Raw genomic sequence first — 26,935 nt, forward strand, 5'->3', positions numbered from 1 at the left:
TCTAAAGAAAGGTTAATTTCGTTGAAAAATATGGAGGCTGGAGGTGTTGGAAGGCAGTCTGTTCAACTCCATGTGACTCCAGTGTGTTGAGTGTCCTTATCTGGCTTTCCAGTGTTAGCCACAGCCAAACCTACATTCAGGAATCACCTGGTGAGTCAGAGGGTGTGTGAACCCCGCAGGGACTACTGAAGTGCTGTGACAGAAGATGTGACGTGTGGGTTTGGAGGCTTTGAAGTTGTTTATAAGAAAAAAAAAACCTTCGCTGCTGTAACAAAAGTAGTGAAACATGTAATGTAACTACTTTTGTAATGCATTTACTTCTGGTGTTGAGTAATTAGTAAAGTAATTTAACTACTTTCTCCACAACTAATATGTAATGAGTATAATATATTCAAGTAACTTGTCCACTGCTGTTCAGAAATGATCTCATGTTTGGACATGAAGGAGTTTGCGGTCCTCAGTTTGGTTGCTCATTTGGTGACTTGAACACAACACCACGCACAACCTCATGAGTTCAGTTGAGGCCAATATGTACAGTAGAGTGGGAGCCCCTCTGTATGCCAAATGTGCAGGACTGTACTGCAGGCAGTGGTTAAGGTGGTATATTCAGTGCTAATTTTACAGCCGGTGTGTGTGGGAGTGTGTGGGAGATGTTGAGTTTCAAAAGGAATGCACCAAGTTGTTGGGAGTTTGGCCTGTTTTGCAGCCAACTTGTTAAGTAATGAGGCACCAGATCTTCCACATTTCCCTGGTAGATTCCAGTTAGTTGTGCTGACTGTTCAGTAGGCAGTGTGACAGGGTGACTAGCACGATCTCTACAGTGAGAAAATTAGACCTTAATGTATATAAACTTAATATTGGTGGTATGAGCTGGAGTCCATTTACAGTTACAACCCCTATGCTAAACAATAATTAAGTTTTTTGACATTCATCATAAAGTCTCAGTATTTAGATTAGCCCTAAATTCATGTTCATCTCTTCCTCTTTCTACTTTCCATGTGTTGTCTCCACGGTAACCAGCTGTCAACAGGGTAAACACAAGCCGTGTGCTTGTTGAAACTTTCTGTCAGTCACACTCCTTATGTTTCTGTGTGTGTGTGTGTGTTGGTACCTGTTTGTCTGTCTACTTAATGGCTTATTATATTTCATCAGTTGACGTTTTACAGTGTACTTCTGTTGCAAAGCTGTATTCCAAGGCCAACATGCAATCAACTATAAACAAACACCGCGACAGTACGCCCAAACACACACACACATCATCTTTCATACATATGCATGTTCACAATCCACAAATTCTCTCTCTTACACACACACACGTAGTCACAACGGACTCCAGCAGCTGGCCTGACCTTGAAGATAAATACACCCTTGAAAAATGTGTTTGCAATTCATGGCTGGCGATGGTCTGTTATACGAGCAGCGTTTCAAAGGATTCATCTCAGGCTGCATGAAAATAGATATGGAGTCAATATGTGCTGCACTCACACACACTCCTCTATGCACCGTCACACTCTATTGGACTCTTTGTTTGTCTTTTTCTTACACAAACAGCCGCTGACACACCATTTCTCAGTCTTTATGTAACAAACACATGCATTTTCCACACCTTCACATTTTTGTTTTCTCGTACATTCTCTTTTTGCCACATCTCTTTTCTTGTTATTTCTATCTGCATCTATGTGCCTACTAATAATTTGATCTTACATTTATATAAACAATTTTATATCCCGGTGAAAAATCACGGTGAACATAACCCTGTGAAAACAGCCCTCGATGCGCCTTGTTTGACTCAGTGAAGCTTGTAACTGCTTTGATCTCTTTTACTTTCAGCTTTGTCCATCTGTGTGCAAAGTCATTGGTGCAGTGATTCAGGTGCTGTAGTTACACAGCAAACAAAAGGCAGCCATGCAGTGTTGAAGCTTATGGTAGTTCAGAGAGTCTGAAGTAGAGCTGTCATCACAAAGACAGATCAGATGGATCATGACTGATTAGAAATTATAACCACAATCAGTAAAATACGCGTACATCTTGAGTTTAAGACTTCAAAAACATGTAGATTAGATAATAATTCTCTCTCTCTTTCTTGCTCTCTCTCTCTCTTTCTCTCTCACACACACACACACACACACACACACACACACACCTCCAACACAGCAACAACTTTGCTGACATCTAGTGTTATAAGATTTAATCACCTCAGATTTCATGTTGGAACTGCGTCTCCTTATGCACCTTATTTCAACAGGTCATCTGTATTTACTTATGAATATCAACTACAAAGGAGGGGTGAAAGGTCAGCACTGAGTCATGACATGTTTGCGTAAGGGTGTGTGTGTGTGTGTGTGTCTATGTCACGCTATTGATATGGACAATGTGAGATAAACAGTGAGAGAGGAAAGGAAGAATGTGAGCACACGCTCCAAGAAAACAGTTGATGTTGACTTAATAGGTGGAGGACAAAGATTTTCTCCTGAACACGGCTTAAAGGAGTTATTTGGAAGTTTTGCTATTGTGCCATAGGTTAGTTAGTATTAACTTTATTAGTTAGTATTAGCAGCTGTTTACTTACCAGTCTAGAGGAAACACTGTGAGTTCAGCATCAAACTTCATTTCTTTACTCACCGCGAGCTGCCTCCAGAGTTGAAAAGCAACACCAATGTTAACCCTTGTCTCTATCACATCTTCTCTTCTGCTTTCTGATAGCGCCTTGCTGCAGCCTCAAATCTGAAGATGTAGCACTGCTTAGACGGTGGATTGTAACCTCTCGTCTTGTAACTGTAATGATGGCTGAAGCTCTTGTCAAGCAACAGTTATCATCAGCCATAGAGCAAAAAACTTACAAATAGCCCCTTTAGAGGATAAAGCCAGAGGAAGATTTGAGTCCATCAATATGTTTTCCAGTCACAGGCGTCAGAACTGCCTTTGTTAACCTGATTTCAAATGAAAACATTCTTTCAAGATTTCTGCTATTTGTTGTTGTTTGACACCCTAAATCATGCCATGAAGTCAGTGATGAACAACTGAGGCCACTGAACTCAGCTGAGTTAGACAAACTGACATTTGGACATATTATTTCATCGGAGCGTTTATCAGGTTTAGTAAAACCTGATGAAACAAGAGAACTTTAGTATCTGTTTTATTTATGGACAGGTGTTGCTTGTAGTGACTGATCCACAGAGATTTATCACAAATCACTTTAACTTCCCTTGTTTCCTGTTTCTTTTGGGATCACTCTTTTGGTTTTCCGGCTCACAAATTTACTGTTTTCGTTAAATCTCACTGCTCTCATTAGCTCCATTTCTAGTACATGACCTGCCCAGCTACAAACAGCAGACACACACAGCTGGTGAACAACATAGACAGCAATTTGGCAGAGAAGGAGGTGGACATTTGTCTTAGGAGTAGTTGGAAACCAAAACAGAACTAAAAGCAAAATGAATATTTGACTAACAAAAGTTAGATTGACTAACACACAAATCCAAATAATTGTTAATGCTGCTCTCTGTCTGTTGGATTTGTAAGGTAGCCATCTCCCATAACAGCTTCATAGGGCAATAGTTTGTCAGTGTTGTGTCCACAGACTGTGGCCAGTTACAATCTGCTCCTCTTGACTGCAGGTACTCAATGTAACACAGAGATAAAACAGTGAGTGAGACACACAGTCTGCTTTCTATACTCTGACATCCCTTTTGTATGCTCCGGGTCTCAGATGATGACTCAGATGTAACGGTTCACTTCAAGGTTGCATTCACACTTGACCGTACCAAGCAGAAAGACAAAGTTGTACATTTTAAAGTTTCAAGTACAGTACAGAAGAGAGACTGGGAGTAAGGCTGGGGGATGTTTTACTGCACTGACCTCCAAACAAGTAGTGGAATTAGAGCTGTTACAGCATCTAAGAAAAGTTTGTTTATTTGATAGTAAACCTGCCTCTTTGTTCAGTTGCACCATCTCTTCTTCCACTGCTACATAACTAAGTCACAACCTATCCAACATCCAGCACATCATTCATCAATCATTTATCAATGAATTCTGTTGTACTTTGTACCTGTGCCCAAGTCTAATCCAAGTAATTTTGATTGTACATCACCATATCAAGTGTACATGTCAATGTCATCATAAATGTAAAGGATGTAGACCATCACAGGAGATGTGCTCCAAGTTTAAATGTAATACTGTAATTATTTTAATCTAGTGCATCAAATCTGAAGGTCTGTTTATTTGGTCCAAATCAGACTGAAATTAAACATTTTAAGAGACCCATGATAGATATTTATATGAAAAGATAAAGTAGGCTAATATGTGTGATCACGTACTAAATAAAACTATATATAAATAATAAAAAGTCAATGGAAATCTTCCATTCTGGTGAAAAGATTCTGCCAAAGTCAAGAACAAGTTTCTGATGTCAGTGGCAATTCCCACTGCACGTAAACACAGCATCAAATCACATTAGTGTCCTCCTATAAGCCAAGAAGTAACTGTGTACATCTCAGCCTTTATTACCTCATATTAACAGTAGATCATGTGTAATGGTGCTGAATGATAGTTGCACAGCATGTTCAGCTCAGTGTCATCATAAATGTAAAGGCTGTGGTCTGTCACAGACAATGTGCCTCCAGAGTAAATACTGAGAACTAATGTCCTCTGGCTCTTCTGTTACCAGTCTCCTCTCTTTGTGACTCCTCTGCTGCTGTAACAGTTAGGAAGGAATAATTAAACACCTCCGCACAGGAGGTGTAAACATTAAGTCATATCTCAACTCCGCGTCGCTGCAGCTAACAACCTGTTCATTTACAGTGTAACTCCTCCACTTCACGTCCAGGCTAATGCTAAGTTTGAACTTGCACATAACTTGTGCAGCCTGCTGGAGAACTTAACAGAATGTGAACAAACTTGTCTACTTGCATTTCTAATGTTATATACTATATAATATACATACATACTACATATTATATACTGCATGTGTCCCCATTCACATATCTCATTCAGCTAAGGCTCTGAAGAAGACAGACATATCCCTTATCCCTTACTGTAAAAACATCAAAAGCAGATCTACAGTATGTTTATTTATTCTGCTGCTGTTGTTTCAGTTTCATTATGACTGATCACACCTTTCACTAAACTGAAAATCTGAATTAACCGACACCTTTTGTGATTAGCTGCATGTGTTTTGGATACCTGAACTGGAGGAAAGTTGTGCTTTTTTGTTTGTGTGATGTAAATTAAGAATCCAGCACTGTGCGATACAGCGTAGGAGGCTGGGGGAAGCTGCCACTAGTCAACAACCATCTTGCCTGTTCACAATTTTTCCACTAATCACTCAAATTGAATGTGGGAGTGATTTGTTGGTGTTTACGGTGGTGCATGTGGCAGCGCTGGTGTGCACACACTCTGGAGGAGACTGCTGTGGAAGTGTGACTGCTAAACTGTGAACTTGTGAATAAAACAGAAACCAAAAGTAACTGTTCGCACTCACAACAGAGATATGGACCCTCGTTTACCTGTACAACACAAACACCTGAATGCATCAGCAACACAGAGAGGCATGATCATCGGTGACAGACAGGAGGTCAGGTTTAAGCGTTTCTGTGGCACATTTCCAGAAGATGGGTGTGGTTTTGACTCTCACCAAAGCACATGCTGCTTCTGTCAAATCACGGCCTGCACCACATGTAAACAAAAAAAAAGCCACGTGTACCAACAGCGATGTGAACAACAGACATCAGTAATCTCATCGAATGAATCCAAACTGAACGGGCTATGTACGACCTTTGCAGGCAAATTTGACTTTGACCTTTTAATAACCTATAGCTGACCAATAATAATAGTTGATAGTGTGTAAATCTACTGAATAATAGTTACACAACCCTGAAATCTGTTCAGTGTGGTCTGAGACTCACCCCGACTTTGTTTTCTGTTAATTAAAGTTGCTTTTAAGTTTTCAAACGCAATTTTTCAGTGGTTTGAGCATCACAAACAAAAGTCCTGCTGCTCACATGAGTTTCCAGAGGAGGATGTTTCAAAAACACTGTGTTCATGCAAAGATATTAGACACATAATTTTGTCATTTGGATGAACTGACCCTGTAACATAATAATTTGACTTGTGTACTTTTTGTTTTGTTTTGTCATCATCAGCCTGAACTGCTGCAAATGCCTAGGTTGAGTCACTCTACCTGCGGGTGTCTGATCATCAGCTGATTTAACATCATACGTGCACTTTCCCCGCCCTTCCTGTAACCTCGGCACATCGGCACAAGTCAAATGAACGCACCATCCTCTGGTCTTTTTGGGGAACTTTCGCTTCCTGATGTCTGTTTCCGCCTGCGCCGACGCCTCAGTGAGAAGCGCCTCTCTCCGCGACACAGCCACAGTTTCTGCGCCTGTGCTCCGTCAGTGCTGTGAGTAACATCATGTCGCTGCCGCAGCAGTTACGGGACGAAAGGTGAGTGTGTTTGCTGGACTGTCTGTCAGTGTGAAGTCCAACTATCAATAACTTTGCACCTGTTTGACGTTTAACGCACTTTTATGGCACTTTTAACCGGTAATAAGGTATCAATGCTCTGTTATGTTCTTACCTATGGGTCTATTAGTTAGAAAATCACAATATAGTATCAGGTTATTATTAGGCCACTCCTCAGTTCACCTTTTCTTTGATCCTGCACTTCTGCACTGCAGGGAACAAGTTGAGGAACCTTCGCTTTATATACAAAGCAGAATAGGGATGTTTTGTGTTTGTTTTGCTGTTGTCATAGATGTCACTCATGCAGGAATACACCCTGCATTTGACTTCCAGCAGACAAAACAATGTCATGATGAAACCCAAATATGCAAAATATGTGGCCTCAGATGGACAGGATGGGCATGTGGCGTATTTGCTTGACTTGTGTTTTATAAATCTACTTTTTAGCATATTCTAAACACTAATGTGAGGACTGATTACCTGAATAAATTGAAAGTTGATCGCCAGTAGCAAAACACATGATAAAATTGGATTATAATAACCTTAACTGCTGGAAGTTTGTATTTGGTGTAGAAGTGTAAAAAACAACACCATCATGTGTTTCTGTTCCTCAGCGACTTCGATCAGCTGCCTCATAACGTCCCTATCAGTGCCACCGTCGCTGATATTGAGGAGAAGAAAGGCTTCATCGACTACTTCGTGAGTTTAAAATCATCCACAACTGAGCCTGGTTTACACAGCTAAAGTCGATTGCAAATCTATTCCTCATTCATGTCTCTGTTTCTCCTCCAGAGGTTTGTGATTGAGGTGAGGACTAAAGGAGGGAGTAAGTATCTGATCTACAGGAGGTACCGAGAATTTTTCAACCTCCACCAGATCCTCGAGTCCAGATACTCCCCCGAAGACCCAGAGAAGCCTGGTCCTAACACCTGCAACCTGCCCTCTCTTCCAGGTGAGTGTGCCTGTCTGTAGCACTGATAAACTGATAACTGCAGCGGCATGCAGACACACCACGCTACAATATTCAGCACGGTGTCAGATTTCACATTGTTCAAATACAGTACATGTCTGTTTCTTGGGCACACAGCTCAGCAGACATTATGGCCTGTATCTCTGAATTGAATCTTTTCAGATATGACAGGTTAACTAACTGTATAGTCACGTTTCTGCAGTTCCTTTCCTGCCAACGTGAATTGCCATGCTTCAGTAGGTTAAACAAAACATTTGTTGAATTAAATATGTTCCTTACAAGTCCCACTGTGAACTGATGGAGTAAAATAAACAACTGAAAATAGGCGGTTCTGATTTGGATCTACAGTAAGCTGAGTTTTTTATGTTTAGACCTCAGCCTCAGGTTTCAGTGAGGGCAGCTGGGTCAGATAACAAGTAAAGGTAAAATGTTCAAAACAGCAAATATCTCGATCCTGAGGTAAATCAGTGTCCATTAAACACTGATGGGTTAGCTGCCATGAAGCAGTTTCCAGACAGACAGCAGCACAGTGTGAAGAAATACAGCCCCCTCATTTATTTCAATGAGACAGCAGAACCTAACTGTAATTCTACTGAACACCACACCGATGACATCACACTCTGTGCTGCCCAATCAGCTTCCTGTTGTCATTTAATTTTTCATTGGTACATGTTGCAAGACTCCTTCACCACATCAAACCCTTGCACTGTTTTAACATGGTGCCATTTTCAGTCTGAGCAGCTAATGTCACTTAGTTAACCTGAGTTTAAAAGGTCATTTATCAGAATGTGATGGGTTCAGATACCAACACTGCAAAATTTTCAATAAAACTATTTGTATGTTAATTATGTAACTAAAGCAGTAGTTAGTTATTGTTTAGAGTTTCTCCTGTTTCTAATTCTTATCTGTGTATTTGTTTGTCAACTTTTGACAGTTTGTCTCATGCTACGCATAGAGCACTTCCATAATATTGTAACACTGCAACAAATCCTTATCCTAAATTATAGTTTGAGTTGGGACAGCTAATGCAGGCTGCACAATTCATAAATACATCAGTGACACACTGAAAATAGTAGATTGGATTATTCACCCTGTGACAATCACTGTGTTATTGGTCATATTTTCACTTAGCTTAAAAAAGCTTAAATATGGCCTGTGATCCTCCAGGGGGCAGGTCAAAGGTCAAAGCAGTAACACTCACAAAATAATGTAGCAAACGTTCTGTCCAGAATGAGCACAGTGACAACAACGTGCTTGAAAAGAAAATAAACTAGAGAGTAGAAAAATAAAAAAAAATATTTGCAGGATTATCTAACATCACTGGCTGTTGACTTCTGCCGGGACAGTGATTGCCTCTTTGCAAAAGGGGAAATCCAGTTTTTTTTTTTTTTTTACTTTAGTAGAGGACAAACATACACAGAGTGTGTCTGTACAGACATCTGACTACAGTTGGATTGCTGTGATGTTAGGGACTGTTTCTCTTCCTGTGTTTCTCTCAAAGTTTTAGTGCTTTTGTTTTAATTTAGATGCTTTACCATAATGAAAAGATTCATTCTAATAATAATGGTTGTATTTTTTGTTTGGTTTAGTGAGAATAGAGTAGAGTCAGCAAGGCTACTGTAATTTCCAGTTTCGTGGGGATGACAGTGATTTTGCTGTGTTGGGGCTCTGCTGCTGATTGAATACAGCGGGAACACAAGTTTACTGCATAAATTCTGCCTTGTCATTCTGTAACCTTCACCTTAAGATGCAAAACTCGTTCTGCTCTGCTTCATGCATATGGAGAGGAACAGACTGGGTTTGTGGTGACAGCTGGCTGAATTTTCCCCCTGTGCCTGGAAGAACTGAAACACATGTGAACATGGTTTTATAAGCATCTGAATCTACTGCATGTGTTGGACACATATTTGTATGTCAGATATCTTAAATCAAAGTTACATACCTCTGGTTTTGTAGTATTCAGAGGATTTAGGCATGATGGGTTTGCTTGATAATTAAAAAACGCATTCGTTTTGAATAAAATCAGTTTAATAATATAATTACTGTTGTAGCACTTACAGATTTGATTACAGTTTAGCTCAAGTTTGGTGTGAACTTACTTACCCATAAATCCAATTCTATTCAAGCCACAAGGGCATAGTGACGGGATATTTTAGGCACATGTTGGTGCATAATAATGTGAAGCTTAAGCACTGAAAATGCTAAGTTGCAACCCTGGTTCCCCAGTGAGATATTTGCAATCTGAAGAGTAACATCAAAATAGTTAATAAACTGAATAACAATTGTTTAGTTTAATCTGTTGTATAATGAGTAAGTTTTAACATCTTTACAGATTCATAAACAGACTTCTGTGAAACTCAGTGAATCTGTCTCCTTGTACGGTCAAAGCTTTTTGGAGTAAAACTCTTGTAGTCATTGAAAAATATATCCTACAAGGTTGTTTTAAAACCTTGTATCAGAAGACTGTAATAAGTGAGAATAATCCACAGTGACTGACATTCAGAATAGTCAGAGAAGAGCAGATGCATACAAGGACAGATGAATACCACAGGGCATTCAAACAGTAAGAAAAACAGTCATGTTGAAGGATGAAGGTTGAAGGGGAAACATGATGGCAACAGAATGACTAGAGAACCCAAATGTCTTTATGCGCAGTAACCACTGACAGTCTATCCCCACAACTGGTGGATGTAAACCCTCCATTGTGTCCACTTTTGCCCCCTGGATCTCCTCTCAGCCTGGAACGCCTCTTAACTGAGGCGTTTGCGATTAGTGAACCTCCTCTTCTGCATTACGAACCATCTTACAGCAGCGGTAGTATTTCCAACAGCAGAGCAGCTGTCCAACATAATGCAAAGCAGCATGGGGCTAACTCCAGTGTGACTGCTTTGTTACAGCTCCCATTCACAGTCATAACTTTTGACTTATGATTCAACTCTGAATCATGCTCATTGTCTAAGGACTCTGATCGAGCTACAGCGATGCCTAAAGATTGCAAACACTGATACCCACAGGTAATGTCTCTCACTTCTTACTGGGAACTGCAGCAAAGTATAAAGTTGTAAGATGACACAGAGTTGAGTTGCACAAAGAGAAATAAGAATGAAGAAATTCAACCAACAGAACATGTCTAAGGTCCAGGGGAGAAAAGTCATTGGCTCATACAAGTTAGCTGTTGTTAAAGATAAAGTGGTAGGAGGAAGTGTCTGGACCGACCACAATCAAACTGAAACTTTAAATTACAAAAAGGCACTGAGTGTAATAACCAGTCAGAGACTGGAGAGTGCCATTTAAACCTCACTTCACATATTCAGTAAATTCAGTAATCCTACAACAGTTTGTCTGAGTGGCGGTGAAGCAGAGCTGCATGGATGCATCTTGCACCTGTTTTAGCATGACCACCATACCATTTTAAATGTATTCAGTGTTTTTTAAGGTTTCTTTCTCAGTCTGCGGAACATGAAATCTTCTACATGAAGGTAGAGTGTAAGTCACGAAGACTGTACATGCAAGATCTTCATTATTCAGACTTTAAGTCACTGGCTGTGCTGCTGTGTGTCTGTGTTTGTCCTCTTGTCCTCATCTGCTCGGTGGCTCCAGTTTTATTCTGCAGCTCATTGTTTTCCCATAAGTCCATCTGTCTGGGAGCCAGCATCAGTGTCAGTATTGATTATTGGAGCCTGGAAACCAACATCTGCACCAATAAATTGAATGGGTGGCTCAGACCACTGATGTGGGAGAGATGAGGTGTGTATGTGTGTGTGTCTGTGTTTGTGTAAAGAGTCAAGCTGCACTGTAATCACACTGAAATCACAGATAGATTTATTTCTCTTTCTATTCGGGCTTCAGTTGAGCTATCAACTTATGAATCTTGTTTAACAAATGAAACATGTTTGGCTTAATGTTTAATCCCACATGTATAAGTTATATGCTGCATCTCATTAATTAGTCATGTTACAGATACAGTAAAAAAAAGTTGATTGTGTTTTTAATTCAAACTTAAAATGCATTTAATTTATGAAATTACTTTAATTTATAAAACCAAGTATTTTTATTTTCTGAAACCTGGATGTTTAGGGGCCAAATATCAAGAACATCAACACACACACACACACACACACACACAGCCATGCTAGTGGCTCTAGTAGATGTTATGCTCTGATCTGCTGGTGGCTCTGGAGGAACAGTCAGGGATCACCAAAGTCTGTAGTCCCCTCATGAACCCCCGAGTTGGGATTCATTAACCTCACATTAGGAACCAGTGGACAGTAGTAGATGGACAATAGTAGATTTTGTCTGTTCTAGAGTTACATTTTCAGAGCAGCCTCATCTGTCTTATCTTCATGTTGCACCTGTGGTGTTGCTTAAGGCTGCAGCTCTGCCAGAGCTGGATTCGATCCGACCCATTAAAACAAGGCCTCTGCTGTTCTCTGATCTCCTGACTCTTTTCTCTGCTGCTCTCTGTCCTGCCCAAAGTGTCTCTCCCTCCCTTTGATGTTTACTGTATCACTGTTACGTGCCAGGCAGGGGGTAACAGACACAAATGATTCTTTTATTTTAGCATTTGCTTTAAGCTGCTTAGAGCACTGGCAGAGTCGGGGTTCAAAACGTGTTTGTGCTACTTTCAGCAGAAATGGGTTTGAAAGTTAAAATGGCTGTTAAAAGATTGTAAGTCCATTGTTTGTCCACATCAAAATGTATCTGTGACAACAAAAAACAACTAAACAACCTTATCATTTAGAGGTTATGTCATAGGTTACCAATGAATTTACCTAAAATCTTCCAATCGATGTATCACTAACACCACAGTTTTCATGTATTTCTCTCTTTTTTATATTTTGATGCACCATTATTACATGTGTAGTATCTGACATTGTTTTTTTTTTCATAGTTTAGATATTATAGAGCTTGATATTAATTTCAGTCAGACATTTGATTTCACACACTGAAGCATCAAAGCCTCTACTGTGAAATTTTGAACATAGATTCTTCATTGGACGAAAGGCTGTATCTCTCATTGTCACTTGCTATATTGGGAAAGTTCTACTTTCCAACAAACTCTGATTTAGCATCTGCCACTGAGGAGTCTGCTGGATAATATTAGATCTGATGGGTTTAATTGCAGTGCCAGATCTCATCAGGATGGAAAGGGAATAAGAAAGACGAGGGGGGGAGGAGGAAGACAGAGGGGGGGATGGGTGATGGGTGGGAGGAGAAAAAAAATAATTGAAAAGGATGTAGGTCTGTTTGGTCAAATTTGAGCAGTTTTGATTAATGAGAACTACATAATGGAGAATATTTTAATACCAGACTCACATGTTTGTTACTTACTGTCTTGTAATCTCTAATTTCCATCTTTCTATTTTATGTTTTCTTGATCTGATCACATGAATTCAGTCACATGAATATTGTCTGGGTTAAATTCATTACAGATCTCACAATAGAAACCAAAAATAGAAACTATTATGTAATAGGTACAAGGTCAAAAGGACATTTATTCAGTGAGGAGAGATGGAGAGGTGAGTGAGTGATTCATCAATAAGTAAGTAAATGAGTGAATTTGTGTCTGCGAGTGATTGAGTGAGTTATCGTGCTCAAGAGTGAATGAGGTGAGAGAAATTGAGAGAAGAGAGAGGGCTGAATATTGTGGCTTAGGGTCATTAAGACTGTGCTAAATTTGATTTAACAGCAGTGTTAGATGGCCTTGGATGAATTGTTGAGGGCCCTGATTTAGAGCGTTAAGAGTCTGAGCCGGACCTCTTCATTTTTGACTGGACTTGGTGTGATATTGAGGATGAATCGTAATGTGTTTCAAGAAAGATATTTTTTCTGAAGTATCCAACTAGAGTATCTGTATAGTTAGGGAAAAATAAAAGTGACTTCAACTTCAAATATGTCAAAATAACTACACATACTGCTGTGATACAGCGTAATTTTGTAGAAATTTAACAAGTGAACCAACACCAGGGCCAGATGCATTAATTGGTTGATGCAAGACTACAAGTTTACATATGCACTCTTTTCATCATATTTATAAAGAAATGCATATACATGGTTCTATTTTATGAATCTCACTTTAAAAAAACACAGTCACATGGAGTTACACTCCTGCCAACACAGCCTTCATCAGCTGTTTGCATGAGAATGCCTCTGTCTACTCAAACAAGCTCTGAATGAAAATAACAACAAAGATAAAGTGCAATTTCATTGACTCTCACTGGTGAGGTCCTCTAACAACTCTTAACCTGCTCTAACATTCAGTGTCAATAATTCAATAAATCATCACACGTGTACCTGAAAACTATCACTGGTTATCATCATTGTCAAAGTAATCACTCATGAAATTCACGTTCATTGTCCTTCCAACCATCACAAATACAGATAAAATAAGATCTACTGACGCATCAGATTATGCATAATTTAGATAGTTGAGATGGTTGCAGAGAGCCCACGCAGTCTGTGCACGGCAATGTTTTTGTCGGATTGGGTTTTACAAAGTGCTTTCTAAGAAATACAAAACTGTTGGAAAACAGCAAAAGCAGAATAAATGAGATTATGATTTAAGGGTGGCCTGTGGAGTTTTTCTGTAAATAAAAGTCTACATTTAGTTTGACTCACCAGAACATATTGTTTATATTCTTAAAGGCGATGTGTCGAATGCTTTTCCTTTCTCATAAAATGTTTGCAGAGCAGATTTTTTCTTTAATATTTGAAATTGTGCGCCCATGTTTGTTTGCCAGCAGATTTATTCATCAGTCCCTTTGTTGCCTCATTGCTAAGCTTCTATGCGCATTACAGCGATCATCAATCGGCTCAGTCAAATGTATGTTGCGTTGCCTTCATGACGTGTCAAAAACTCTGCACGTTACCTTTAAATTTCCGTAAACTGAGTAGCAATCTTATTTTCTACTTTGAAAAACATCTGTTCGCCTGGTCCTAAGTGCAGTGTGTGTGAGGTTTGCATATTCTGCATGTGTTTCTTCCATAAATATTTATGTTTATGTGTGGGAAATAGTGTAGGCCTTGATTATAGATCTGACCCCTGGTCTAAAACTCTTGATTGACTCAGTGATTTTATTCCTCCACTTTCTTTCTTTGTGAACATATATCTCTTTAGGAAAAGTCTTCATCGGCAACAAGAAGGAGATTGCAGAAAGCAGGATCCCTGAACTCAACACCTACATGAAGGTAATCACATTTAATCTTGTGCACAATGCAGTCTTTAATTTTGTACAAAGGAAAGAATTGTTGGCATGCTTGGTATCTTCTGCAGTGCGCAGTAGCCTACAACTTAGTGGGCTGAGTGATGCTGTAGGTGGATAAGCACTGACTCGGATATTTCAGCAGTAGTTTGCCGATCGAGCTCAACATGTAGGCGTTGCTGCTCTCTTCTCTTTGCTCTGCCCTGTGCCCACATCACGTCTGACTGACTGTAGTTGTGGGACTTTTGACATGTTTGAGCGTTGCTCCATCGCTAAAAACACGATCAGGTTCTCTTTCTCCCACTCACTCACTTCTCTTTTCTGCTTTACTCTTTTTTGCTGCAACCTACGTGATTCTCACTTTGCCACACTCTCTCGCCTTCGCTCGCCTTGCACTTGTAATCTTTCTCGCTTCATCTCCTCTCTTTTCATCCACTCCTTCCACCCATCTCGCTCAAATCTCCCATCACCCTACCTCTCCTTCTCCTCTTCCATCAAACTCCCACTCTCCTTACACCTTTCTTGTATCTCTGCTTACCTCTCTACCCATCCACCCTGATCTCTTTTCCCATCTCTCCTCCATCTCCACCTTTCTTACACATCTTCACTTCATCTGTGTCTTTCATCCCATCCCTTTTTACTCTATCCTTCCCTTCCTGTCTTATGATCCAACCCCTTCCCATCTCTCTTGCCTCATTCTCCCTCTCTCTTCTCTCCCAGAGGTTGCTGGGTCTGCCAATATGGTTCCTGCTCGACGAGGCTCTCAGGATGTTTTTCTACCAGACAGAGCAGGACAGCCAGCACCAACCACAAGCCCTCAGGCGTCTCCGCCCACCCACCCGAAAAGTGTAAGCACACCTGCCTAACAAGCACAAAACAGAGACTGACTGGTAGTAATGCTCAACAGAACTCCTGTAGCACCAGACCAGATCTCAACACCAGCTGCCCCAAACTGTTGCGTGTGCATGTGGGACGCCTTGATAACCAGTGTTTATATTCCTCCGCACCGGCGACAGCCAGGGCAGGAGGCATCAGGTATTCAGGTTGTCCTTCCGTCTGTCCCATTCTCACGAATGTGATATCTCAAAACACCTTAAGGGAACTTCTTCAAGAGACATTCATCTGGACTCAATGAGTCCCTGATTAGATTTTGGTGGTCAAAGGTCAAGGTCACAGTGATGTCACAAGAGAGTTTTGACTTTGTGAACACAATTTCTCAGTAATGCCTTGAGGGAATCTCTTCAGGTTTGGCACAAATGATTTTGGTGGTCAAGAGACAATGCTCTAATTATACAAAGTGTTTGAGGGTGCAAAGGTGACAGCCTCAGTGAATTGAGTTTAAAGCTGAAGTGCCTGCAATTAAGGAAGAAGGGAGTTGTTTGTACCACAAACTGATTTGCATACATTTCATTTTGAATAATAAATCATGTAGGTTCTGTGACCTTAGTCTCTGAAAAATCAGAGGCATTTTGATCACCAAGAAGGGAAATTGCTGCCTTTATTGTTCAGAGGTTACCATAATTCAACAACACAGCAGGCCCCTGGAGAGGGAAAGGATGGCAGAGAATGAATTTGAATTGAAACAAGCAAACTAGTAAAGCACTGAAACAGCCCATAAGCATACAAATACAAAATGCTGACACTGTTGAAAATGTAAAATGGTAATAGTGAATTGTTCTGTTTTTAACTAAGAATCACTGATCACTGACTCGTAAATTACTGTCAATTTATGAAACAGCTAATCAATAATACATGCGTTTTACTTTATAATGAACCCCTTATTGCCTCTATGCCCTACATTTCTGTCAATCATGACCTTTAAACTGGACTCATGTACATCCTTGAGGAGGTTAAGAGGCAAAAGAAAAAACTTCCATTCAATCAAGTTTTTTTTATCACTTAGATTTCTATCTAGATAGTGCTGTTAGCTCTCTGTATTGAATAACTGAGGTTATTTAGACAGAGGAAATTGAACTGAAGCAAGTACACAGAGACGTGTTGGTGGTGTACAGTCAAGTTGTGTGTCTACGCAGGATCTGACACCTAGCTTTCGTCTTTTGTATCCAAACAAATTTACTGTGAATAAGTACTGGAGGTTAGCACTTTGACAGGAAGCTTTAAAAGGACAAGTGAGCTGTTGAAACACCAAACACATGAACGCAAGGACACTCAGAGAAATGTTTAAGCAATAATTATCATCTCGCTTAAAAGATATTTGATTGGTTGTATAAGAGAGACCTACATCATCCTGGCTGAAGTTGTGTTGTGTCTAAACAAAGCCAATGCTAATGCACCTCGACTCTCACTCAACGGGATTCTTCCCAGTTCCCAATTCTCCCATCCTCGTCCCCTCCACCCTCCAGCTCGTGATCAGGACAAAATTCATCATATTTCAGAAGGTTTAAAGTGGTTGATTGCTTTTCTGATGGGTCAATGAGCTAGTATCACATAACTTCGTTAAGTATTTTAATGCCGAAGTTTATATAGCAAATAGTTACCCAGTTGGATTATGTTTGGAAAAGGCTCTGCTCTTTGAGGGGGAATAAAGATTCTACTGGGAGAACTAATCCTCAGAAAAAAAACACATCTATGAGCATTAGATCTTTGTAAAGCACAAAAAAGCAAAAGTTGAGCTTAAAAGTGGTGGAAGGGCCCTGCTGCAGTAAACTGTGTTGGCATGAAGGTGTCAAATTATAATGATCGGAAACACTGCATGAATATGATTGGACGTCGTTAGTCAGCTGGTAACCAAACAGCTAACAATTGAGCCACTGCTAGGCATGAATAAAGTAGCTGATTCCAATCAGGTAATGCAAGTAAAAGTAACAAACATAATGCTTTTATAAGAACAAGTGACACATTTTATACATTTTGTAACAAATACTCTTGAAATAGGTGAAAATTATGTTTATATTTGAATTCTTTCAAACCATATACTTGATGAGTGAGGACATTTGTTAACTAACTGGGTACTGTAGCTTATGTGATGGCACTAAAGAAATATAGATGGATATAGAGCCAGAGAAAATCACTGAAAGTTTTAGATGTATTTCAATAAATCATTATTAATTTGCTGATATTTTATATAAATGCAGTCATGAAAATTTAGTTGATGAATGGATCCATGAGACATCTATCTTATGTCTGTCATGGTAAAACCAGGACCTGAAATACAGAACAATTACCTTCTAGCCCAGTGACAGGTGAAACAGCTGTGCAACAAGACAAAAATATTTTCTGTCAAATCAAAGCGAGGCTGTCCTGAGTTATGACGGCAAAGAAGTGCTGCCTCGACTCTTCCTGTCTTATCCTTACACTTCTCTGTTGCATCATAAAAAGATGGAGCTGAGTAGCGAGGAAATGATGGAAGTGAGGATACATAAATTTGGCAGAGAAAAATCCACCAAGACTTATTACCCTTTTTTTATGGTCTACTTCCTCATTCATAACGGCCACCGGGGCATCTGATTGGCCCATTTCCCTGTGGTCAGGTTGCACCAGCAGGAGATGTGGTAAAAGGGGACTCTCTCAACAGGAAATGATGCAAAAGTAGACTCTCATTACTTCCTCTGCTCTTGCATCTGACCCGCCTTTATTTATATGGACATATGATCAGTTTGTTGACATTCATTTTACAAGGAACTTTGACATTTCCTCTTTTCAGTGTTGCAACACATTTCATTCTTTGATTGTCCTAGAAACCAGATGCATTTTGTCTCATAGTTACAATATTTTACTGTAAACACCATATTTATTTTTTATGATGAGGTTTTTTCAACAAGAATTTCCTCAAACCTTTGAACTACTGGCTGTATTTTCTTGCTATTAAGAGTTGTATTTTTATTTTTATTTTACATAAAGATAAAATAACATATCCTTAATAATTTTTTGTGTGTGTGTTTTGTATTCTTGCATAAGAAAAATAACACTGATTAGACCTCACTATTCTTAAACTTAAATATAGTATCCTATACCAACCCTGTCAACCCTGAAATTACGTTCATATATAACTAAACTGTTTTCCCAATTACAAGGAGATGGCAATGTAATTATCCTCAGAGACAGTTTTTAATGGCTGAACTGCGACATTTATTGACAGCAGTGGACTTGCCAGGAGATGGTTGAGGTGGGTGGCACGCATACAAAGCACACAACTGTCAGACCAGAGACCGAGGTTCGCATCCACCATCCTGTCTGTGGGTGAGTTTAGGCACTTGGGTTAAGATTAGGGAAAGACTGTGGTTTGTGGACCCAAGTGATAGACTGACTGACAGACTGACATCAGCATCTCTTCAGCCATGCTGCTAGCGTGGCTAAAATATACAGATTTCAAACATTAAAGCTCCTTAAATTGTCCAATTTACGTTGCGTCAAGGGATAATGCATATTTCACACCTGCAGACAATGTTCACTTATATGAGACGTATTTTCTCTGTTTCTGTTTGTCTTTTAGGAAGACAGTTAAACCAAAGATGGACCTCTTCTCGTCCCCCAGGGCGGAGGTATGTGCAGTTACATTTTTTGTTGTTGTTGCTTTGGTTACGCTCTCCACAGACTAACAACTTCCTAGTCAAACAACCATGTAGGATGCGCTGCCTCACCCTGAGAAATACCATATGATCCTGTCAGCACCCTCCACATCACTGTATCTCATGACACTCACACACTCACACACACTCACACATACACATATAACACTGTCCCACCCACAACACTGCATTACTTTGTGGAAATCACAAACAAAGTATGGAAAACACTAAAAAAAGAAACAAACAAATGAATAAGGATGCCTTCATTCCTCAAATGCTGTGCCACGCTTTTTATTCTCCCTCTTGCCTGTGACCCCGTTGACCTCATCAATAGTTCCCGCATTGCTTCACTTCCTTTTATAATTTCTGTATCCATCTCTTTTTCATATTAGCCTCCCTCGCCCTTCCTTTGCTGTCTCTCCTTCCCCCTCCTCTCCTCCTTACCACACCCCTCCCCTTAAACAACTCTTAAGTTTGTCCTTGTTTCCCTTTCCGCTCCTCTCCCTCTGCATCTTTCCAAGGTTGTGACCATCTCTCATCCCTCTCTCCCACTCCTCCTCTTCTCCTTCATATCCTCTCATTTTTATTCCATTCACACCCTCCACTTTACAGAAAAGGAAAAAACTTAACAGTTTGTGTGTGTTTTTGTGTGTTAGTGTGTATTTGTAGCTGGTGTGGTTCAGGTCCAGGTGAGGAGGAAAGGGCATACTTTGGGGTCAAAGGTTGAAGTGGTAATAACCTGCCAATTAAACTCTGCAAGGAGGCTTTTATTCTTTCAATGGTCAGCACAATCCTTGACTCAGCTTTGAATACACATACACATACGGTTGTACTTGTACTACACTTGTGAGGACTGTTATTTTCTGACTCAGATTTTAAACATCACAGCTAAATACTTAACCCCAACTCAGAAGTCTAAACCTTCAGACAGAAGAAGTGAGCAGATATTCTCACACTTTAGGCCTGAAACTCAAATTGGTCGTCATAAGGACAGAAGTACAAGACCACACACATGTAATATGGCTTTCTGTCAAGTGAGAATCCACCTTGTCAGGTTCCAAGATATTTGCTTGTGGCTGAACCACAGTGGTTCGGACCAATCAGCATCCTACGGCAGAGGAATTAGGTGTGGCGACAGCAGGAACTGACTGTTCGTTAACAACAGTAGCAACTCCCAAAGTGGTTAGCATAGATGCTGGTATAGCATCAGTTATATCAGAACTGGAAAGTATTCATTAATTGAAAGAAGAGCACTGAAGGCGTTTCTTGATGGAAATGTTTTCTCTCTTCTTCTTCAGGCTTCAGCTTCGATAAGAATCTGACATCACTGATTAATTGAAAAAGTATTATTGATGATGAAAGCCCTGATTCACACTGTATTGAAGTGCAGTTTCAGTTACAGTTTCAGTTACAGTTGAAGTAAGGATTCAGTTACAACAGAAATGACTTTAGAAGCAGCAGATTTCTGCAGTGTGAGTCTTTGTGTGTGTGTGTGTGTGTGTGTGTGTGTGTGTGTGTGTGTGTGTGATGCACCTTTCCCCAGTTTTGTAAGTGACTCTGTCTACAGTGAGAACAAGCTGTGAGGATACGTCTGCAGGTGATGTGTTGATGTTTCTGCAGCTCTTAAACTATGTGCTTTGTCCCTTTGCAAAAGTGTTTAACTTTTCCCTAACCTTGCACTACACAGAAAACAGAGCTGTAAGCTATACGCAGACACAGTGTGTCGCTCACTGCACACTCCAGTGGTCTTTTATTGGCAAACTAAGAGCAACAACTCCATTTTCCATTCCACTCTGTCCTCTCTCTCTCTCTCTGCCTCCCCTCTCTCCCACACAGAAGTAAAACATTGGTGTACTCTACTCACGAAGCTGCCAGCCTACTCAACATTTATTTTAGCTCTTTCTCCCTGGTAAAAATGAGCGCTCCTCTTTGTGTTTATGTGTGTTTGTGTATGTCCTGCTGTGTGTTTTTCCAGCACAGGCAAAGTGGCTGTTAAACTCTGTCCAAACAATGATCAATGGCGGATCTGAGCCTGATGGATAAGAGAAGAGCGCAGGCATTTATCACAGCAGAGCTGGTGCAAGCGTTAGCGTTTACGCTAAAACACTTCATTCCACTCCACTTAGTATTAGCTCAGGCTTAGCCCCGCACAGCGCGATGAGTAATTGTTGGCTGTGGCACTGTGAGCTTCAAACAAGGTCAATGGGACAGGCTGCTCTTGGTTAACATGAGCTTAATGATACACAAGCTTGAGGGTAGTTTGTCTGACATGACAAATTAAGGGAGAGAAAGACTAAAGTAGCAGGAACATATGAAGGAGAAAAAAGGGGCAGACAGGATGTTAGAGAGGTGAAGAGATGGAGATGGATATGCAGGTACACTTAGTGCTTCTCCTCACCAGGAAGAAATATGACCATACAATTTGCATGTTCACTGTATTATGAAGTGAAATTGTGCAGCAGAAGGTTCATTATATGGATCTGAGCCATTAAGATGAAATTACCATAGACTCAGAAAGGTTGAAGAATATTGGAGACCAGCCGTGTCATGGTGTTGATTTCTTCCAGTTTATATCAGTGGATATGTTTACGCACAGAGTTTGAACAATGAATATAAAACTTATGGTGATGAAATTGATATGTCAGCAGATTATATGAGTTTTAATGTGTGAGTTTCTTTCATTATAGCACCGGATTTACACAGACTCCACGACTGTGTTTTTTATAGAAACACTAAATCATTTTTAATTCATAACTCTAATATAAAAAGGGGAGTCAGTGAAAAAACACAGAGAATTATTCTGCACCTCTACAGAGCGTTGTAGCCTCCTTTGGTCTCACAGCACATTTATTATATGGTCCAGTCTTAATACTCTCATCAAAACTGGTTCCAGCAGCAGCAGACAGGTGTTTTGAGCTTGAACCCATTAAACCCACTCTACGCTACCTGCCCATCACCAAGCAGCAGAGACACACATTTAGCAGGTAGCTAGTGAAAAAAAGCAGAGCATTTAGCAGCGTAAGAGCCAGACATTTTCCGCAGGAGTTACTGGAGAGCAAAACTGAGCACTTAACTTTGTCAGGAAGTCAGGAACTTTTTTCAAATGCATGGTACAGTAATGTTGCTCCCTGTCAGCCTCATGGGCAAAAAGAAGTGATTATTGCCAAACAATCAACTGGTGCAACTTGAATTTTGCCAAAGAAATGGAAAAACTGGGTAGTAATACAAGTGTTTTGACTGCTGACACCAGTGTTGTGCATTGTTGTGCAGTGTACAGTGTTTTCATCTAACTAACGTGCATGCAAAGTGTGCATGATTGGTTTTGATATCAAATATGTAGATTTTTGTTTTAAATTTATGAAGGACATGGGATTTGCTAATGTGGAAATACATCCTGTTGTTGTTATGTGTGACAGCTGAAAAGCAGGAGTGACCTCCAAAGATATATCCTCACAACCTCTGCTCATTCTTCTATAAATATACTGCACATGCATATCCTCCTATGATCCTTCACTCCAGGCCTTCTCGGAAGTGGGCCATCTACTTAAAAAAATACACTTTCATTAAACGTCAGGGAGAGAGGAAAAAAAACTCAATTCTCATCTCCTCCTCCCTATTGCCAGACTAACGAGCTGAAGGTTTAACAAGCTCATTAAGGCGGGGTCGGAGGGAGTCTAATTGTACCAGATGATTGCTCCTGTGGCTGGTTGAACCCAAGGGCTGTGTGGCTACATTTAGAGACCAGCTCTACACTGGGCACCCAAATGCCTGCCCTGGATAAACTGCAGTGTATATATATAGTGAGAGGAGACAGAACCGTCTTTCTGTTTGCTTGGCATGGCTGGTCGGATTACAAAAACACCATTGAGGCTATTGCATTTCACATATTACAGAAGACAGATTTGAAATGATGCTATTTGTGGCTCCATTGCATTCTGGTCTATTGACATTGCTGTGGGTGGAAAATTGGTGTCTTCTGGCTTTTTTTGTGCTAGCTCTCATCCTGCATGATTGTTGAGTAATGGTGCAAAATGCTGGATCGTAGGTTGTGGTGGTGCCAAAGCATTGCACAGTCTGTCAGTATTTCAGAGCAACAGAGATCAACATCTGGCCACATTGTAATAGCCTGTGTTCATACCTCTGAATTACAGCCTGCATCTTTGTGTTGCAAAGGAGCTATTTGTAAGTTTTGCTGTTGCTACATAGCCTTATCAGCCTAGGAGAAAACATTGTTGAGTTCACCATCAAACATCATTCCTTTAAAAGCAACAATGGCTGAAGCTCCTGGCAAAACTGGCAAGTAAATAGCTATGTTAATGCTGGCTATGTAGCAATAGCAAAACTTAAAAATAGCTGCTTTGAAGGCTCTGCACACCTTTGGTATACCCTCACAGGTGATTTCACAACAGTAGACTGACTGTGTGTTCACGTCTCCCTAACCCTACTGTTAGCTTTGCTTCGACTCTTATGATGGGACTAATTACACCTTTAATATTCTTATTAGCTGAAACAATGAAAAAAATTAGGGTGATCATTCGAGACATAGCTTTCAGCAGAGGTCTCATAAGACAAAACAGGGGTAGGCCTTCAATCAAATCCTACCGGTCTGGTGTTGTGCTTATGACTGTTTTCCCAGAAACAGTTTAGCTAACTGCTCCCACATGTAGTAACTACCATCAAAGCTTCTGTGTCGAGTGAAGATGATGTTGGTGGGATATTTCACTTCCTACTGATACATTAGGGCAAAATAAAATAAATAAAAATGTACCCTTCGCAAGCATAAATTGGCTATTACACGATGTCAGGCTCAATGAATGATCTCAGCCTGACAGATTTTGTTTAGCTGTGTCTTACAGTAAGTGTTTTATGATTTTATGCTTGCGATACACTCATATAGTGTACCATTGCATTGCCCAGAGAGCTGAGTTGTTATAGATCACTCATCAATTAAACTAATTTTATTAGTTGGCTAAACCATTAGTAGAGAGAGTGATGAAAAAAGAACAAATTGGATGAAAAAAACAGTCTGCAACAGAGACAGGAAGAAAGATAAATAAAAGTAAAGGGATAAAGAAGTGGAACAATGATGGTGAGGGGATGGAAACAGAGAGGGAGAGATGAAAGGAGGTGTAGAGGGAGGGGGAATTGCTTTGTCACATCATATTTGGTGTTTGTCTTGGAGATAGTAGTTTATCTCCTCCAACACATTTTCACATCATCTATAAATTACAGCCAGCGGCGAGCCAACACTATAATAAAACAGTGTCTGGAATAATGCATAAAAAAAAATAACAGCCTGGAAGTCAAAGAGTGTGTGTGTGCTAGTGTTTGAGTGTGTGTGTGTGTGTGTGTGTGTGTGTGTGTGTGTGTGTGTATTTCCTTAGGGTCAGGGTAATCTCAATGGATTGTTAATCCAGCCAGCTCCCTCACTCCCCAGCTTCATTAAGTTGCCACCAGCTTCTGTTTCATTTTTTTGGACACACATATACACGTACACACACGCATGCGCATGTGCACACATCAACACTGAAACATAAACTTTAAAGGTACAATCCTTAATGTTTTCAACATGTCAAACCCAATTTTTCATGCCAGCAGTAGCAATAAAATTTATTTATTATTGAAGGAATTTCTTCAAATTTGGTGCAAAATTAACTTGAACTCACGGATGAGCTGATTAGATTTTGGTCAAAGGTCAAGGTCACTGTGTCTTGACAAAGCACTTGATTTGGGTTTGTGTTTGCCATATCTCGGGAATGCCTGGAGGGAATCAAGATGCTTAAACTACAGTAATACAGTATAATGCTAACATGTTAATGCTAAGCAGGTATAATGTTTACCACATTCACTTTGTTAGGTTACTGTGTTAGCATGCTAACATTTGTCAATTAGCACTTAATGTGAATTACAGCATTTGATGGGACTGTGATGAGTTTCGCACGTCATTAACCAAAGTATTGGACAGTTCAAACTTTTGACCTGATGTTGGCTCTAGAGACAAAGTCTGCTGATCACCAACAAGACGACAATTCATCCTGAGGGACCATTGATCTCTTTACCAGATTTCGTGGAAATCAATCTATTCTTTGTGGTTTTCAGAAAAAGGTCAAACTCATGGTGACGCTAGGGAAAAAACAAGGGGATCGGCAGGAATCATCCTCTGGGGATCATGAAAGTCTGTAGAAAATTTCATTTCAATCCATCCAATAGTTGTTGAGATATTTCAGGTGATGGACCCACATTGCCATTGCGATCCATGTCATAAAATGGCTAAAATATTGATTAGTGCAGCTTTAAGAGTCGTAACTTCAACTTCCTTATCTCACTCACTCACTCACTCAGAGTCACTCTCACTGTGAAATTTCCACGTGAAGACAGCAGTGATCTATCAGCCCGCTGCACCCCTGCGCCTCCGATTAACTTTCACTTTTCTTATCTCCTCCTCCTCACCTTCCTCCTCTTCCTCCCCCTCTTCTTCACCTCCCTCCCACTGCTTTAACCGCTCCTTGTTCTTTTTCTTTGGTTTCACAGTTCCTCTTTCAGCTTTACCATCTCTTGGTCTCCTGTCTGTGGTTGTAATTCTCCATCAAAATCCTTAGTCCAATATACTTGCTCATCTTTCTTTCTTTCTTTCTTTCTTTCTTTCTTTCTTTCTTTCTTTCTTTCTTTCTTTCTCAATGACACAAATTTGTGTGAGTAGGTGAATATGGGCAAGAGTGTGCACATATGCTTGTTTTTGGCTCTGCATGTGCAAATGAGATTCAGTTTATTATCATTGCACAATACAAGTATTAGTGCAGTGAAAACATTATTGTTGCTTATGTGTGTGTGTGTGGTTGTGCGTTCACCAACACCTGTGTGTGTGCGTGTCTGTAATAGGCTACTTTATCATCTGTCTGTTGGATGAGTCTCTGCAGAGCACCAGAAATAGGTTTAAAACACCGGTAATGACTCTACTGAGCTCTACTTTAAATGCAAATTCAACTCTGGCTTTTATTCCAGACGCACTGATGCCAACCTGGACAGCCCAGCACCTGAACCCCCCAACACACAACACACACACATACACACACAAACACTCTTACATTGTAGTGGGGCGTCTCCTCAGGCTGTTTTACTTTTGCAAACTGCTCGTACATGCTTTTTACTTCATCCCCCACACACACACTCCCACACACACACACTTACTTAGATTCACAAATACTCAAATAGCACCAGCACATACAGCACGCCATATGTTGTATATATGCATACAGACAGGATGGTCACATGATCTCGACGCTGTTTCACCATTTGAATCATTAATCAAACAGTTAATAAGCAGCTTTTACTGGTTCCAGCTTCTCAAATGTTTTATGTCACTGTCAGCTGGTTATCTTCTGATTTTGGGCCGTCGGCCAGAAAGAAGAAGCTCTGGACCTTTGACCTTGACAAATGTCACTTTTTCAACATTTTATAATCCCTGATCCTTAACCCTAACCCTGCAGAAAAGTAATCTATGTAATAATTCATAATGAAAATAATTAGTTGCAGCCCTAACGTATACACACATACACACACACACACCTTCACTCATCTCTCACCTACATTGACTCATTGACACTATCAGCTCCACACAAACACACAAACAGAACATCCGCATAACTGAACATGTGAAATGAGCCTTCTCTAGCATCTCTTCATCTCCTCTCTCCCCATTTCCTCGCTGTCTTTCCTTTTCTCTCTCTCTCTTTCACACACACACCACACACACACACCACACACACACA

At 40.2% G+C, this 26,935-nt stretch overlaps 2 protein-coding genes across 3 annotated transcripts in view; one reads left to right on the forward strand and one right to left on the reverse strand.

The window, feature by feature from the left end:
• The window catches only part of LOC139635896 (parvalbumin-7-like), a 35,788-nt gene that overhangs the window by 8,397 nt on the left and 456 nt on the right, over positions 1-26,935 (reverse strand). The window contains exon 1 of one of the 2 annotated variants that reach the window (XM_071503450.1): positions 2,623-2,910. The exons of the other annotated variant lie outside the window; for it this stretch is intronic. The gene's annotated coding sequence lies outside the window, so the exon portion shown is untranslated. Of the gene's footprint in view, positions 1-2,622; positions 2,911-26,935 lie in introns of those variants that run through there. 2 annotated transcript variants of the gene reach the window in all.
• ncf4 (neutrophil cytosolic factor 4) overlaps positions 6,175-26,935 on the forward strand; it is a 29,880-nt gene continuing 9,119 nt past the window's right edge. Inside the window, exons 1-6 of the mRNA XM_071503446.1 lie at positions 6,175-6,447; positions 7,080-7,164; positions 7,258-7,417; positions 14,553-14,623; positions 15,358-15,485; positions 19,091-19,139. Of these exons, the coding sequence (XP_071359547.1) occupies positions 6,416-6,447; positions 7,080-7,164; positions 7,258-7,417; positions 14,553-14,623; positions 15,358-15,485; positions 19,091-19,139 (525 nt within the window). The 5' untranslated portion in view covers positions 6,175-6,415. The remainder of the gene's footprint in view (positions 6,448-7,079; positions 7,165-7,257; positions 7,418-14,552; positions 14,624-15,357; positions 15,486-19,090; positions 19,140-26,935) is intronic.

Source organism: Trachinotus anak, unplaced genomic scaffold (assembly GCF_046630095.1).
Source record: "Trachinotus anak isolate AG129_WGS33_773 ecotype Australia unplaced genomic scaffold, CSIRO_AGI_Tana_v1 ptg000019l, whole genome shotgun sequence".
Lineage (NCBI taxonomy): Eukaryota > Metazoa > Chordata > Actinopteri > Carangiformes > Carangidae > Trachinotus > Trachinotus anak.